Consider the following 17032-nt stretch of genomic DNA (forward strand, 5'->3'; position numbering starts at 1 on the left):
AGTTTATATTTTAGTGGAAAAAAAGACTAAATTTTATTCCCCTTTCTATAAAATAAAGATGGCGTATATTGCTACCTCTCTCTTATATTCTTTCTTCCCGTCCTCGTGCCTGGGCAACGAGAGAATGGAAAAATCTATCATCGTTATTCTGCAAAACAACAGATTATTATTATCCTATTCTCCTAATAAATGATCCAGGATCGAGGAGAATCATTCAAGATTCCTATCCTAGGACATCAGGCCGTAATGTACGGTTCAAATACTTGAAAGAGCCTCTCACCCAATACTGAGAGCTCCTACGAGTCTTTTCCATTACCAAAACATTACAAGGTCTCCCTTGTTATATGTTTACATATGAGTAGGATAATATAACATCCTGTTAATAACAATGAAAGAGGAGAAAGAGGAGCTGCATGGTTCAAGGGACTAGCCGAAACGTGCAATAAAAAAGGGGTTGCCAAGGTCTTTCTAAAACCTGCACCCAGATTAACTTATGAGTCCGAAATATTTTCTATCCCTAGTCTCATAAGGATGAGGAAAGCGAGAGACCTCTCAAGATATCGGTTCTCTTCACCATGTAAAGGTCTATAAAGCAGAAGAACCCACTTATCCTGACATGTACTACATTCGCCTGTGCGATATCTAGAATAATTGTCAGTAGAGGGTTGATCTGGCAAAGAAAGTTTCTCCCAAAACAACTCCTCTTGCCAAGAAAGAAGTCGCTCACGCGACCACTATATTACCTGACATGAGAAGTCTGTTCTTGTTAGAGACTTCCGCAATTTCAGTTAATCCTAACAAGGGCCACGGCCGCCTGTGCGACAACTTGTGTCCCTGTCAGGAAAAAAAACTGATCTTGTGTCAGTTCTCAAAGAGGAAACTCTTGGAAAGACTATCTCCAAATACTGAGAAATTGGAGATCCTGATGTCTTGCGCCTAGTTGGCGCCTCGCGTCTGGCTGGCGCCTCGCTCCTGGGAGGCGTCACGCTTCTGGCTGGCGTCTCGCGCCTCGCAGCGTCCTCGCGCCTCACAGCGTCCTCGCGCCTCGCAGCGTCCTTGCGCCTCGCAGCGTCCTCGCACCTCGCAGCGTCCTCGCGCTTGCCTGGCGCCTCGCTCCTGGGAGGCGTCACGCTTCTGGCTGGCGCCTCGCGCCTGGCTGGTGCTCCGCGCCTGGCTGGCGCCTATCGCCTGGTTAAAGCCTGCCTGGAGCTTTTATGGCCCATTACTAGCAACCGTGGTCAGGAAATCTCGATATCAAAATAAGAAGAGGTGCTGTAAGAATCCTATAATTCTACAGTACTTCCATAGTTGGATGTTTCTTCTCAATTTTCCTCTAATTCGAGTATATCGGAAGGGGAATTATTCTTTCCTCGGTTAATTCTTCCGTATCCCCCCCCCCTTTTTTTTCCTGAACGAGAAATATTTTGGATGGTGCTCTTGGCTTATTGCACCAGGCTGGCGCTTCTGCGCCGGGCTGGCGCCTCCTACTAATTATCTTTATGTTATATGCCAGAACATCTGTCTCTTTATGGTACCCGACATCCTTGCACATGTTAATTCTTTAATCATGTTACCTACGGTAAACAGCATTGAAAGGTTGTAATATCTTTCTTATTGAAAACTTCCTAACAAAAGGCAGACAATATTTTATTTATGATAGCTTCAGTATTCCCTCAATCCGAGGCTAAGACCACGATTGTAGGGAAGAGATACGGTTAGTTATCCCATTCCGCAGGAGAGAGAGCTGTAAAAGACCGCTCACGACTGAGAACAACATTGTACTGCGTTGGTCTCACTCTCACTCTCAAAGGGAAAGCAGTCTTCGAAAGCTGTCTGGCCTTCCCTTTCCAGAGTTGCCAGTTACTCCATTAAATAAAGGAATCTTATAAAATTATCGAACTTCAGGAAGTTTTTATATAAGCATAATTAAGCGAACGAGACTTCGACAAGTCTAGAAACTAAATAGGTGTCGTCTAAACAATCCTTTTAAACAATTTCTTCCTAGGAAAGTCCTAGAAGGGTACTGGTAATTCATGGAAACCTCTTCCAACACGAAGAAAAATTTCTATCCTACTCTCAATTCACCAATAAAGATATGCTTCTCCGATCACTTCTCGAAGACACAATAGCATCATATAACTCATACTCTAGCGTAATAGAATCCTCTATAATACTGTTACATTAAGGTAAACCGTATTAATTTAGGGAAATTTTGTAAGGATTTCACTTGACCATTATAGCATAAATTTCGGTATGTGTATATGCCTTGCCATACCGTAGTCCTAAGGCGATTTGTCCTAAGCATGGTAGGAGCTAGAAGCTTAAAAGTCATACATATATGCTTCATCACTCAACGAGATCCATATAATTCATTCGATTGACAAATAATCTAAATGGTTCTCATCAGAATAGATCTATATCTAAAAATGCACCGATGGGGAATTTTATGTTGAAATAACAATTTCATACCCCCATGGGATAGCGCTCTCGTCTAGTTGCGAAAAAATGTTCGAACAATGACTTTATCACAAATGTTATCGAATGATCTCTAATATTAGAAGGCGCTAAATCGTCGCCTGATTTCGAATGGTGGATCGATTAATGTCATTCTCATTTTGAATAATTCTACCAGAAGGCATTATACGAGGATCTTTGTCCATTTCATTCATTCGAAGTTCTCCTATCCATCGTGGAACAGTAGGCATAAAAAGGGAGAAACACTGTTTTAGGATGCCTTTCCAATGGCTATCCCTGGCAGTCTGGGACGCTCTACAGAACCTGCCGAGGGGACGCCTGACCGGTGGGGATTCTCTGAAACCTCCTTACGGTTTTCGACATTCCTTCTCCTCTGGGCTTGTGAGTTTGGAAGAGGTCTAGACCTGAGAGCGAGACAGAGCCGATCAGACGCACCCTCCATTGTAATGGGGGAACACTATATTCACTTCTTACGTTCTAAGAGTTCGCATTTGAACTATATCCAAAGTCTACAATTTGCAAATATGATATTGTAGATACTGCGGAGTAAGAAGGTGATGAGGATGCAACAACTACTAGTACTGTTACTACTATAATTGCTCGTTAACACAAGAGCTAATAAAGCTTCTAAAGGATAGTTACTTTTCTGACTTCCCCAACTAGGAAGAAAGATATGCACTTCCTCAATCAAACTCTAACACTTATTTTATTAATGAATAAATATAAGTAATTCCCTTTCATGAAAGTATAAGTAATTCACTTTCGTGAAAGTGCATGAGTGTCTACAGAAAACTTCGGTAGTTACATGTCACTAATCTTCGAAATTTTCGAAGTTAATTTTATCAAAAAAATTACTAAAAGTTAACAAAAGCGTATGCCGAACCAAAGATCCATTACTTCCCTGCAAAAGTTAGCCCAGACGATCGATGGCGATGAAACACGAAAATCCATCAGGAGGAACTGCAAACGTTGTTTACATTCCAAGCGACAGAAAAAATATGAATTAGAAAACGGGTATGGTTCCTATTCCCGCCACCCAGCGGCGGGGGGGGGTAGATCACCTGACCTACCTGCCGCGTGTGCCGCGAAATTCGAATTTCTGTCGGGGACGACGGAGTAATAGATATGTATATATCTGACAGGTAAGTTGAATGTATAAAAACTAACCTTAGAACACACTTTATCTTTACCCTAATTTGACTGAGAACTCTAATAGTCTCCGTTCTCTCAGGCAACCGTAAAAACCAAACCACCACAATAATAAAAGTAAGGAAGGAATGACTTCCTACCTTCCCTCCCCCAACACTGTGCCAGTCACTACAAAGGGACCTAAGGTACTGCAATTTTCAAAAGTCGTTTGCACGTCGCTGAGGTAAAATGACGCAAACACTGACTTACACCTCCAGTATGTGGCCTGGAGTATCGCCTCTAGAGACAGGTTCTTTTTATATGCTAGAGAAGTCGCCACTGCTCTCACTTCATGCGCTTTTACTCTCGCCATGGTTGTTTCTCTCTCTTGCAGATGCGTGTGCGCCTCTGTAATTAAGTCCCTTAAAAAGAACGACATAGCATTCTTGGAAAGGGGCCTTGACGGATCCTTGACCGAGCACCAGAGATTACAAGACGGGCCTCGGACCGTCTTGGTGCGTTTTAAATAATATTTAAGCGCCCTCACTGGGCAGAGAAGTCTCTCCTGTTCCCTTCCCACTAAATCCGTAAGGCTTCGAATATCAAAAGAGCATGGCCATGGTCGAGAAGGATCCTCATTCTTCGCTACGAAGTTTAAAATGAAGGAACATACTGCTTTTCCTTCCGCAAAGCCAACTCTTTTGTCTAGTGCTTGCAGTTCGCTGACTCTTTTAACTGTAGCGAGCGCAACCAGAAAAATAGTCTTCCTCGTAAGGTCTCGAAGCGAACTTAGATCCCAGGGGTTCAAACTTGGAAGACATCAGCCACTTTAAGACCACATCCAAATTCCATCATATTAGTTTTGGAGACTGAGCCTTGGATGTATTAAAAGATTTAAGCAAATCAGTCAAATCCTGATTGCTTGAAACCTCAATGCCCCTATGGCGAAACACTGAGGCAAGCATAGAACGGTATCCCTTAATTGTCGAAAGAGAAAGACGGCGCACTTGATGCAGATGAAGGAGAAAATCCGCGATCTGACTTAGAGTGGTTTTAGAAGAAGAGACTCCAGATCGTTTGCACCAGTCTCTAAAATTAGCCCACTTGGACTGATAAACTTTGGATGACAAGGATCTCCTTGCTGCTGCAATAGACTTCGCAACTTACCTTGAAAATCCTTTCTCTCGGAGGAGATGTTGGATAGTCTGAACGCAGACAGCTGTAGAGCGGATAGGTTTTTGTTGAATCTCCTGTAGTGCGGTTGTCTGAGTAGATCTACTCGTTCGGGTAGTCTTCTCGGGAAATCTATTAGGAGATGTAGGAGTCCCGGGAACCATTCCCTCGCTGGCCAGAATGGGGCCACCAGTGTCATTCTTGTGTTCCAATGGTTCACGAACTTGTTTAGAACTGCTCTTATAACTTGAAAGGTGGGAAAGCGTATAGGTCCAGGTCCGACCAATTGAACATCATCGCATCCACCGAAAGGGCTTGGCTGTCCGATACCAGAGAGCAGTAAAGAGGAAGTCAGAAGTTCTTGTTGGTGGCGAATAAATCCACCATCGGTTGGCCCCAAACAGACCACAGGAGACGGCATACATGGTCGTGTAACATCCATTCGGTCGCTAAAACTTGATTCCTCCGGCTGAGTTGGTCTGCTCTTACGTTTAGGAGAGTTACGTTGATAGTTTCCGCCCACAGCAGTTCCTGTAGCGCCGCTCCCCATCCCCGATCTGATGCTTGGGCAAACAGTTTGAGGTTCGGGCTCAACGGATGGAGGGATTTCCCTTGTAACAGTCTTTCCTCCGAGTTCCACCAATTCAGTTGCAGCTTGATTCCTTCCAGGATTGGAAAAACGAAAGAATCTGGCACCTTCTTTCGCTCCCAGTGCTCTCTCAAATAGAATTGGAGAGGACTCATGTGTAATCTTCCCAGAAAAACTAACTGCTCCAACGAAGCCAGCATCCCTAACAGGCTCATCCAGTCGTTGGCTGAGCATTGCGACTTCCTCATGAAGTCTCGTATATTCTTGAGGCCCGTACTGACCTGCTGATCGGACAGAAAAGCCCGAAAAACTACTGAATCCATCCGTACTCCCAAATAAGTCCTGACTTGGGACGGGACCAATTGTGATTTCTGGTGGTTCACTATCAGACCTAATTCCTTTGCTAACTGAAGCGTGACTTGAAGATCCTCCACACACTTCTCCTTCGACTGCGAACGAAGAAGCCAGTCGTCGAGGTATAGAGAAATCCTGATTCCTCTCTCAAATGAAGCCATCTGGCCACAGGTGTGAGAGCTCTTGTAAACACCTGCGGTGCTGTCGAGAGACCGAAGCACATTGCCCTGAACTGGAACACTCTTCGTTGAACATGAAACGCAGATACTTCCTTGAAGCTGGATGTATGGGGATGTGGAAGTATGCTTCCTGCAAGTCTATGGAGACCATCCAATCCCCTGTCGAAGAGCGGCTAGCACCGATTGGGTGGTCTCCATAGAGAATTTCGTCTTGTATACGAATTTGTTCAAGGCACTTACGTCTAGCACTGGTCTCCAACCCCCCGATGACTTGGGGACTAGAAAGAGGCGGTTGTAAAAGCCTGGGGAAGGTGGAAGAGCGACCGTCTCTATGGCTTTCTTTTCTAAAAGGGATACTATCTCCTCCTCGAGGATAGAGCATTTTCCTGAATTTTGCGAGTAGGAAGGAAACGGGATCGGGAGCATCGACAGGGGAGGGATCTTTTCAAACGGGATCCTGTATCCCTCTTTGATGACAGAAACTGTCCACAGTTCCGCCCCCTTCTCCTCCCAGACTTGCCAAAACTCTTACAGTCTGGCTCCTACTGGCGTGCAGAGGTACCCACTCTCACTTCTTGGTTGTTGAAGGTCTGATTGCTTTGGGTACGAATCTTGTCCTTCCTCGCGTCTTGGAGAAAGGGCGTGAGGAAGATCTGTTCCGAAAGGGCTTGTCGGGTTCCGGATTCGTTGCAGGACGCGAAACTGTAGTTTGTACTGTCCTTGGCTTCTTAGTTGATTGCGCCAGGTCTTGAGTGGTTTTCTGCGCTAGCGACTCTGCGATCTCCGCTACTAAGGGTTGCGGGAACAGAAAGCGCTTATCTAAAGGAGCGAACAGTAATGCCGACTTCTGAGAACATGATACTCCTCTCGCAGTGAAGGAGCACCACAACTGTCGCTTCTTCAGCACTCCAATCGCAAATACCGAAGCCAGCTCCAATGCACTGTCCCTGATGGCTTTATCGATACAGGACATCACTCCCGCAAATTCCGACAATTGTTGCTCCGACAGGCCAAAGCTCTTGACCTTCCTCCCGAGAGCACCAATGGACCAATCAAGGAAACTGATCACTTCCAGTACCCTAAAAACATTCTTGGAAAAGATGATCCATTTCCGACGAGGCAAAAAAGATCTTGGCGGAATTAAGGGCGGATCTCCGAGCTGCGTCGACTAGACTGGAGAAGTCCCCTTGGGAGGAGGCAGCGACTCCCAGAGAGAAGGCTTCCCCAGTTTCGTACCAAACTTTACTCTTGGAAGAAAGTTTGGAGGGAGGAAAACAAAAAACTGTCCTCCCTTGATCCCTTTTCACACTAAGCCAATCATCCATTTTCTTCAGTGCTTTTCTGGCTGAAATCGAAAGCACCAGCTTCATGAAATTCGAGGAACTCGTCCTGGTATCCCTCGCATACTGCGATTCTGGAGAAGGAGGGGCGGCAGGAGCGAAATCTTCCGAGAAGTTGTCGGCAAAAAATTTCAGTAGTAGTTTGTAATTAAGACAGTACGGACTCCTTCTCTACTTCCGGAAAGTCTTCTTCGCAGAGATTCTCTTTAGAAGAGACTGGAGAAAGGCCGACGGAACAATGTCCTCCCAGTTCTTCCTCCTCTGACAAAATATCCACTCTGCTATCCACTGCTCCAGCAAGGGGAACGTGAACTGGATCTGCACTCGGCAACGAAGAAACTTGCGGTTGCATCTGCTGAGTACCCGGCTGTACCGCAGGCGGCAGGGTAGGCGGCAGGGTGGGTGGGGAGGGTGGACATTGGGGAGCGTGAGCTGTCACGCACGAGCGTACGCCAACTGGATTGAGCGCGAGCTGAGAGTCTGGCGCCAAAGCGAGCGGAGTTTCATTACGCGTCAACGTTTGCGATTGACCTAGCAGCCCTAAGATATTGTCTAACTTAGACTGCATATCTTGAAGGAAAACAGGAGGAGCAGACGCAAAAGCGGCGGCATCCGACTTGGCAGAAGTAGGAGCGGCAGGAACAGACGCGGAAGCGTCAACTGGCGCTACCTTGAAACACCTCTCGAGGTGCTGATTCTCGACTAGAAGCGGCAGTTGAAGACAAAACGGGAGAATCCGAGCGTGAATCATGACGCTTGGCAGTCGAAGACAAAGCGAGTCTAGAAGCTCTCTTATTACGCTTTGCCTTGAGCGCGGGAGACTTGCGCTTGGAAAATTCTTCCTGCGAAGACGAAATCCTCTCTGGAGATTCCCAAAAACTACACGAAGGACCTTCCTGTCGCCTGAAAGAAGGTTTCTTCTTGGGAACATGTCCCGGAAAAAGCTTGCGTGTTCTCTTCAATGGAAGAGATTCGTCCGGAAAACGCCATCCCCTGCGCGGAGAGTCCTCCGAACTAGAAACGGAGGAAAGCCACTTCCCTGAGTCGCCTTTTCGGTGGCGCTCAGCAGCAGTTTGGGAAATAGCAACAAAACTGCTTGAGGGGGCAACTGCTCGGGAGCAAGTCCCGCTCACCTCCCTTGGACTGTCAGCATGTCTCCTCCCAGGGGCTGGGGAGTCTGGCAGAGGCTTAGGTCTAGGAGAACGAGAGGGCCAAGCAGTCACCTCCTCCACAACACTCGCACTAGGCACTGCACTCAACACCTTTTCCGACAGTGACTTAACTGTCTCGCTCATCTTCTCCATGGCAGTGAGAATTACACTAAATTTAGAGTCCATTTGGACTTTAAGATCGGCAACAGTGTCGGGTTCGGGAATTACAGAGTCTGGGTTGGGGGAAATATTAGAAATCGGAATGTTAGTGACAGATTCTTCCTGACTTAACTAATTCCTGAGACACCAAAGAAGAAGTCCTAGCTGATGCTCTCCTAATTCTGTCTCTTTCCAGTTTCCTAACATACTTGTTATATGCCTTCCACTCCTTCTCAGTTAGCTCCTTGGCACAGCAAGATTGACCCCTACAAGACACACAAATGGTATGAGGATCCACACTAGCCTTACACAACCTTGTTTTACAGCCCTTGCTGCAAAACCTATAATGAACTAAACTAGAATCTGACATATTCCTAGCGAAAATGCCTAACTAGCTGTAAATCAACACCGTTAACCGCAAAATCATAGAGTACTTCACCAAAAATCCTGACGAAGATCGTATGACCGACGAAGAAATTCAACCGAAAGGGAGCAGGAGTTACCGACTCCACGACAGAAAAAATCTGAGCTTAGCTGGAATAGTTCCTAGTACCCAGGTAGGGGGCAGGGGAAGGGATCACCTGACCTATCAACTAGCGCTACCGCAAATTTTGAAATTCTGCCGTGACGTCAGAGATTATAGCTATATGTAACTACCAGGTAAGTTGTATATGTACAAATAAGCATTTACAAGAAAAAGGAGATTCTAAAGAAGTACATCCATAATATGATGAGATTTATGGCTGTGGTGTGTTAAGAAGTTTGTATTGCACATAAAGAAGCTGTATGGGATGTGATATTAAGAGGCCGGAAAATATTTGAGGATTTCGTATATCAAAAAGTTTTGGGCAAATGTTCAGACAGGTGGAGGAACAATCAGTTTAGGAAGGTAGGTATGATGTGGCTGTACAATGACCAATAAGGGATACAAGTGACAGACAGAGGTAGTAGATGAAGGCATCTAACCCATCAAGAGGAAAACCCAGCATAAAAATATAACTGTCAAAATAATGATTCTAAAAAACAGATATGAACACCTTGACTGTTGCATCTTGACCAAGGTGAAATCCTTCACAAAAATCTCCAAATTCAACCTGATTGAAGGTCTGAAATGGGTAAGAGCAAACAGAAAAGAAAGGAAGCAAATGAGGACTTATAAATTGTCCAAGGAAAAGCTGGCATAAAATTATAACTTACAATAAGGAAGATAATCCTAAAGAAAGGGCATAGACATCATAGGTATAACCTTTTCAATACCATTTCTTCATATTCTACTAATGAAATGTGTATCTGACAACAGCAACAGGTAATGCTTTTGAGCTTCCATTTTTCCATCCCTGTCTCACTGCAGTTCCAATTTATTAAACTCAATCTTTGAAAATGTTACAGTTATTAGGCCAAAGCTCAGAAATGAAAATCATTATACAAACAAAATACATATCTCCTCTACTGCAAATATTCCGTAGTATCTTTCAAACAGCATATAATGACCTCAATACCCACATCAGAGAGAGAGAGAATATGAGTGAGAGATGGTTTTTGTCAAAATAGTATATAACTTTACCAAGAATTCTTGATTTTCGGGAGAGGGAGTGTTGAACAGTCTAGCTTTCAAACACTCGTAGTGGATGCGTTGTCGACACTTAGTAGATCGGTTAACAAATATTTCAATTTGATCCATCCCTGCATCATATATTATATCTTGCACATATGAACCTCGTTTCTCAAAACTATCAACTGTTGTTGTCATTTCATGTTTATGTCCTAGATAGGAAAACACCTTGCCATCATCTGCAAAAATTAAAATTATACATACATATAAATAAAAATTATTCTAAAATGCAATAGTCTCCATAAAAATCCATTAATCATAAATAGTTTTATTTGTGCAACCTGATAAATCTTGAACGATAAATAACATCCTTGCAAAGGAAAGGAACTCTAACATAGCAATAACAAGAAAAATTACATACATCAAAATATTCAAGCAACTCCCTCATTTGCACAATTACAAAAGGAGTAAAATCAGTTACAAATATTACGAGATAATGCAGATCCAGTTTTGACATGGATAAAAGCCTCCAAACCATAGGCAGCCACAACAACTTCGACACCTTTTAGCTAGTATAATCTCATGAGAAACAATAATGGACTTCACATATATATAATTAAGTATAGTTTGGTAATGCTCTGACTTTAGGAGAGAAGTAGTTAATCAAAAAGGTTCAAAGATAGAACTTTACTCTCTTTCTGCTTTGTCATGTCCAAGAATCTGATCAGATCTGAGGAGGTCTTTGCTGGTAGAGGTCCATACCCTTATGCTTAAATACACGGCTCGGCATAGCCCTGTATCCTTTGTGTACTCAAATCAGACATGCCGGCTGCTAGTGCAAACAAAGCCTAGTAGGTTTGACAAAAGCAAGAAAAAATTTAAATACTGGATTCCTATATAAGCAAATCAATGCCAAGCGGCTACCAAAGAAAGAGTACTTCACCAAATGCCAGACATAGACTGCAAAGATTCTACCAGATTCAAATACACTGCTGCTGAGAAGGTATGTTGCGTTCCTAAGCGGCAGAACACAACTTTTTTTACTGGGTTGGTTCCATGCCCCCCCAGTGGTGGCGGGGTAGTCACCTAACAAAGAACAATAGTGCGCTACAGCGAATTTCAAATTCTAGCTGCCGCGCGTAGTGAAAATGACAAATTTTTAATGAATTTGTATTTTTCACTGCTAACAAACCTGAGGTCGTAACAACAAGATAATCTTCTAGGGCCAGATGGAATCCAGTTAAAATCAATCACAGATTGTAAAGCATGGAATCTGTGGCATCTGGCAACTCATGCGTATATGAAGTGGATATTGGTAACTGACCGGGCTTGGAACCTCGACACACCAGTCATTCTTTAACAACCTTGGAGAGTTGACTTTTGCTTTGCTCTCCTCCTCCCAAACCAGTTTCTTTTTTACCTAATCGTTTTTAGACAGCCTTCCTGATTCCTGTGTTGACCTTCCTTTGGGACAAGCAAATTGCAGTGGATGTGCCTCACACCTTTTTCCTCCGCATTGTCATCGGCTGTGTTACGTGTCATGCTGGTCCATCTCCTATGGGGATATACCCCTTCAGGGAGAGAGGGGCCAGTTACATTTTGTTCTTTAGCTTCTTACATTTGTTATATTGAAGATATTTTGAAAACATTTGTATTATGACATTAATGTTTTATGTATCTTTGATATCAACTAGTTACGCATTTGCTGGGAACGTATTTTAGTCTTTCAGAATTTGTGTTTTGAGTATGTTCGAGATGTTAGGGGTTCGTGTTGCAGACAAGGTTTTTATGCTAGGATCCACCTGTCTAGCATAGGAGTACATTCCTAAACTTCTTCAACAAGAATTTTAATGGCATATGATTGCATTCTTCCCATCTGCTTGCAGGACCAGTCATGATTGAGGGACGCAGGTTATATGGCTCACTCCCTTCCTTCCTTTTATCCTTACATAAATGATTCTTTTCCATCTCACAGGATAGAAGATATCTTCTTTCCTCAGGGCAAGAGCATGTTATTTTGTTTCTTTACAGCTGCTCTTCAGTTGTCAGCCCTACTTCTAGCCTGAAAGTACGGCAGCAGTGACGTTCCGCTTAGAACTTGGGAGCCCCTCTGCTTCGCTTCCCTCTGACAGAGATGCCACTTCACTGATATCGGTATGCTCACTGGTGCTCTGGTAAGTTGCATACATAAAATTAGGCAGTCATGTACAAGTTCAACTACATTCTGGAATGGGGTTACGTGGGTCTACTGGTCGAGAGACATGGGTTAAAAGAATGACAATAAAAAATGGGACAAAATTACTTTAATGTAATGCTCTTTTTGAAAAAAAAAACACAATCCAAGAGTTGATTTAATCTTTTAAATTTATCTGATCCAGGATTCTACAAAGATAAGGATAGTTACATGTTTACTGGTGATAGTAGTAATAGCTTTGATTAATCCATCCCTTTAACAGCACCTTATTATTATTATTACTAATTATCAATATTTTTATTATTATCATCATTACTTTTCTTACTATGTGCGCCGTTTCTAGGATCACACTCTTCTGCATGAGTCCTGGAGCTACTTCAGCCTCTAGTTTTTCTAGATTCCTTTTCAGGGATCTTGGGATCGTGCTTAGTGCTCCTATGATTATGGGTACGATTTCCACTGGCATATCCCATATCCTTCTTATTTCTATTTTCAGATCTTAATACTTATCCATTTTTTCCCTTTCTTTTTCTTCAACTCTGGTGTCCCATGGTATTGCGACATCAATGAGTGATACTTTCTTCTTGACTTTGTCAGTCAACGTCATGTCTGGTCTATTTGCACGTATCACCCTATCTGTTCTGATACCACAGTCCCAGAGGATCTTTGCCTGATCGTTTTCTATCACTCCCTCAGGTTGGTGCTCGTACCACATATTACTGCAAGGTAGCTGATATTTCTTGCACAGGCTCCAGTGGAGGGCTTTTGCCACTGAATCATGCCTATTTTTGTACGGGTTCTGTGCAAGTGCCGGGTATTCGCTTGGTATGTGGTTTATGGTTTCATTTTTTGTATTGCACTTCCTACATATGGGAGAGATGTTATTTCCGTCGATGATGATGAAAATGATGATGATGAAAATGATGAAGATGAAGATGATGATGATGATGATGATTATTATTATTATTATAAGGAAAACACAATGCTACAAGACCAAGCGTCGCTATAAATTTTTTTTTAAAAATGACAAATTTTTTATGAAAATTTGTATTTTTCACGGCTACAAACCTGAGGTCTTAACAATAGGATAATTTCTAGCGCCTAGCTGGATCCAGTTAAATCGCAGATGAAAGCAAGGAATCTTGTGAGATCTGGCAACGCATGCATATATTGGGTGAAAAGTGGTCAAGGACCACGCACCCACACCACAGCATTGTCTTTCCCAACTCAGGATGTCTTTAGCAAGACAAAGGGGCAGCTAGAGGTGGGCAGTACAACGTTAAGACCTCAGGTTTGTAGCTATGAAAAATATAAATTGTCTTAGAAAATTTGTCATTCGTTCATATGCGAACAAACCTTCGGTCTTAACAACAGGTTAGACTTATACAATTGGAGGTTAGGTACAGACATCCTAAACCAGCTGGGGGCCTACCCACCAGTCCAGCTCCAGAAGAAATATCTTCCGGAGAGGGACTGATGCCCGTGAGAAGCTAGATACACTGATATCCAACCACTCAGACACTGAGCGACGTACAATGATATCCAACCACTCAGACACTGAGTGACGTACAATGATACATGGGAGAATCATTGTACAGGAAACCAAAGAGAAACTTTGACTATCCAATAACAAACCAACACACCAGGGTTAGTTACCACTCCAAACACACCTTTGCCAAGGAGCAGAGCATATGCTACCGAATAGGGGGTTGGTTATTTGCATACCAAGTGACCAAACTATCAGTATGACTACCTTACTCACCTGTATCAGACCAGTCCAGCAAATGAAGTGTCTACTCCTCAACCCACACGAAGGAAGAAGGAAAGGTACAAGAGAAAGAAAGAGACCAGCCAACTCACTCATTCTCTCATTCACACAATCATCTTAGGTACGATACAAATGTACCCTGTTGAGGGCAATGATGAGTTACCAAATCCATTGAGCAGCCACCACAGGACCCAGGGAAAACGTGTCCATTGATCTGTGGGCAAAATCCTTAAGATAGGAGGTGAACGTGGACTGGTGTAACCAAGTACCAGTGCATAGCACTATGTACAGCCAAGTTTTTTTTTGAAAGCCAGAGAGGGACCAGTATCCCTAATGTCATGTGCTCTAGCCTGCACAGATGTGGTGGCGGAATCATCAAGAGTAGAGTATGCCTATCTGATGGCTTCCCATATCCAAAAAGAGAGTGTATTTTTCAACACTTCTTTCTCTGTACACCCCATGCTATAAAAAAGCCTATGACAGCCAGGTCTAAGGTGCCATGTCCTTTTAAGATAGCAACGCAGAGCCCTGACAGGACACGACAAAAGCTCTTGAGCATCACTGCCCACAAAGTCATTTAGTGATGGAATGGAAAAGGAGGTGAATCTATCGTCCCGCACCGAGGGATTCTGGGTCTTAGCCACAAATTCCGGAACAAATTCGAAGGACACTGACCCCCAACCCCTAGTGTGCTTCACATCATAGCTCAGACCTTGCAGCTTCCCCATACCAAGGCCAGGAGAAAAATCGTTTGACTGGGTACAAGGTTTGACTTCTCTTGGTTGACCACGACGCCCAGTTCCAGACAAAACCAAAGCAGATGATCTCTGTCCTGCAGCAGCTTCTCTCTGGAACCTGCCAAGATGGGCCCAACCTGAGATGAGAGAGAAGACCCTTGTGAACACTTGAGAGGCTGAGCACAGGACTTTGAACTCGAAGACCTTGTCTCTGAGAGAGAAGCTGGAACGAACGGGGAGGCTCTGCTGAAACGAACGGGGAGGCTCTGCTGAAACCAAACTCCTTGACAGCCTACCAGGCAATGACCTTCATGACCGCTGCTGGGCAGGGGGAGGAGGAGGAGCCAGACATCTCCAGAATGAGACTCCGACTTAAGACACAGCCTGGTACACTCATCTGTCTTCCGTGTCAGCCTGGCGCCGGTCTATCACATCCTCCAGCTCAGTCCAAGGAAACAAAAATTGAAATTCCAAAAGATCCCCATTCCTCAATGCCAGCAAGGACTCAGGGTCGACTGATCTTTCCATCCTGGATAAAGGCACGTCTCTTCTAATCAGGAGAAGGTTAGCCCATAAATTAACACTGAGGTGAGCCATACACAAAAACGCCTTGCCTCCGGACTGCAACAAACTGGCAAGATAGGACACACTCACCAACCTTTCTGGGGACCTGTCAGAAGCTATCTTGGCAATGACCATAGACCAGATATCCAGCCCAGAAACCGCCTGCAACATGGAGGCTGCTGTAGATTCCAAAGCTGAGGTATCCTGCGGAGACAAGGATGGAGCCACAGACCTCACCTGCTCCAAAGTCAACCCCGCCTTCAGACGAATGGCGTCCGTGTTAAGATGATGTGACATCAGGTATGCAGAATTTGTAGCACAGTACTTCCTATGCCTCGTGAAAGGCAGGGGAAGCAACTTGGCAGAGCCCCTAGAGCAAAGCGATCCATCCCAATCTAAAACAAAGGCATGTACTTTATGTAAGGCTAACTGGACATGCCCCGACAAGGGAAGTTGAAACAATGACTTGGGATCTTGCGTAGCTCCCAGCAAGGCTTCCAAGCAGGAAGGAGTGAAAGACAGCCGAGCCCGAGTCCTACTCTCCATATTGTTGAACCCACGAACGAGATCGACAACTTCAGTAAAGGAAGACAAAAATCCTGCGTGTCTCCCTCCTCCTGCTCCAGCAATGGAGACCGATGATGAGAAGAATGTGCAGGCTTATCTAAAGCACCTTCCTTGTGTAAACTTACAGAAGAGCCAGCAGCCAGCAGCCAAACACCCCAAAACACCAACCAACCTGTCTGGGCAGGATCCAAGCGCCAACTCCTGCAACGAACCAACCACAACAGTAGGGACATCAGTACGCACTCTCCCAACAGATGACTCTCTAACATGGCCGCAAACGGGCACTTGCGAGGTGGACGCACGTACAGGCATAGGTGAAGTGTCTCGAACACTCGAAATAGAACGAGAATCCTCATGGCGACGAATAGGCCCTGGAGAAGAAGCAGAAGCACCTGCAACTTGTGCACGAACGTGGGAGGTTGCAACACACTAGCAACTCGATGCAGAGGACAAAGTAACCACTGCAGATCATACAGGGGAAGAAACACCAACACTCGCAGGAACATGGGCGTGCCGCTCCTCACTCGCAGATGAAGAAGGGCAGTTCTTAGCCTTCCAATGCTTGATACGCTGACATGGTGGAGATGGGGGAGAAGGAGTGGAAGACAGCACTGGCTCCTTATACAATCTCTTCGCAGGAGGCAGGGGCAACACAACACACTTGCTTCCAGTCCTCCCAGCCAACATGGCAGCAAACCTATCTTCTAAAACAGAGTCCAATCTCTTCAGAACCGCCTGGCATAAAGCCTCAGACAGATCAGCAAGAGAAGGGGCCGACGACATGGAAGGGAGATGCAGCGATCTGGATGGCAGAGACGACGTCACGGCAGCAAACAATGACAACACAGATGAGCTAGGCAGCGCAGCGGAGGCAACTGGGAGTGACGTCATAGATGAAAGTGACGTCATAAGCAGCGATGAAGTCACAGCTTCCCCTCGATCCGAAAGGGAAGCAGACACCAATGGCGGAGGGATAAAAAATGGCTGACCCTGTGATGTCACCAGTGGGGTTGATGCCACGGCTTCTCTCTGACTCGAAGAAGCAGCAATCGTCACTGGCGGAGCAATACAATATGGCTGATCTCATCTACCAATGAAGACG

At 44.6% G+C, this 17032-nt stretch overlaps 1 protein-coding gene across 3 annotated transcripts in view; it reads right to left on the bottom strand.

Annotated features, from left to right (window-relative positions):
- Window positions 1-17032, bottom strand: part of LOC135218416 (neurexin-4-like) — a 516193-nt gene that overhangs the window by 289388 nt on the left and 209773 nt on the right. For all 3 annotated transcript variants that reach the window (XM_064254722.1, XM_064254720.1, XM_064254721.1), the window contains one exon: window positions 10113-10339. In XM_064254722.1, coding sequence (XP_064110792.1) covers window positions 10113-10339 — 227 coding nt within the window. The remainder of the gene's footprint in view (window positions 1-10112; window positions 10340-17032) is intronic.

Source organism: Macrobrachium nipponense, chromosome 9 (genome assembly GCF_015104395.2).
Source record: "Macrobrachium nipponense isolate FS-2020 chromosome 9, ASM1510439v2, whole genome shotgun sequence".
NCBI lineage: Eukaryota > Metazoa > Arthropoda > Malacostraca > Decapoda > Palaemonidae > Macrobrachium > Macrobrachium nipponense.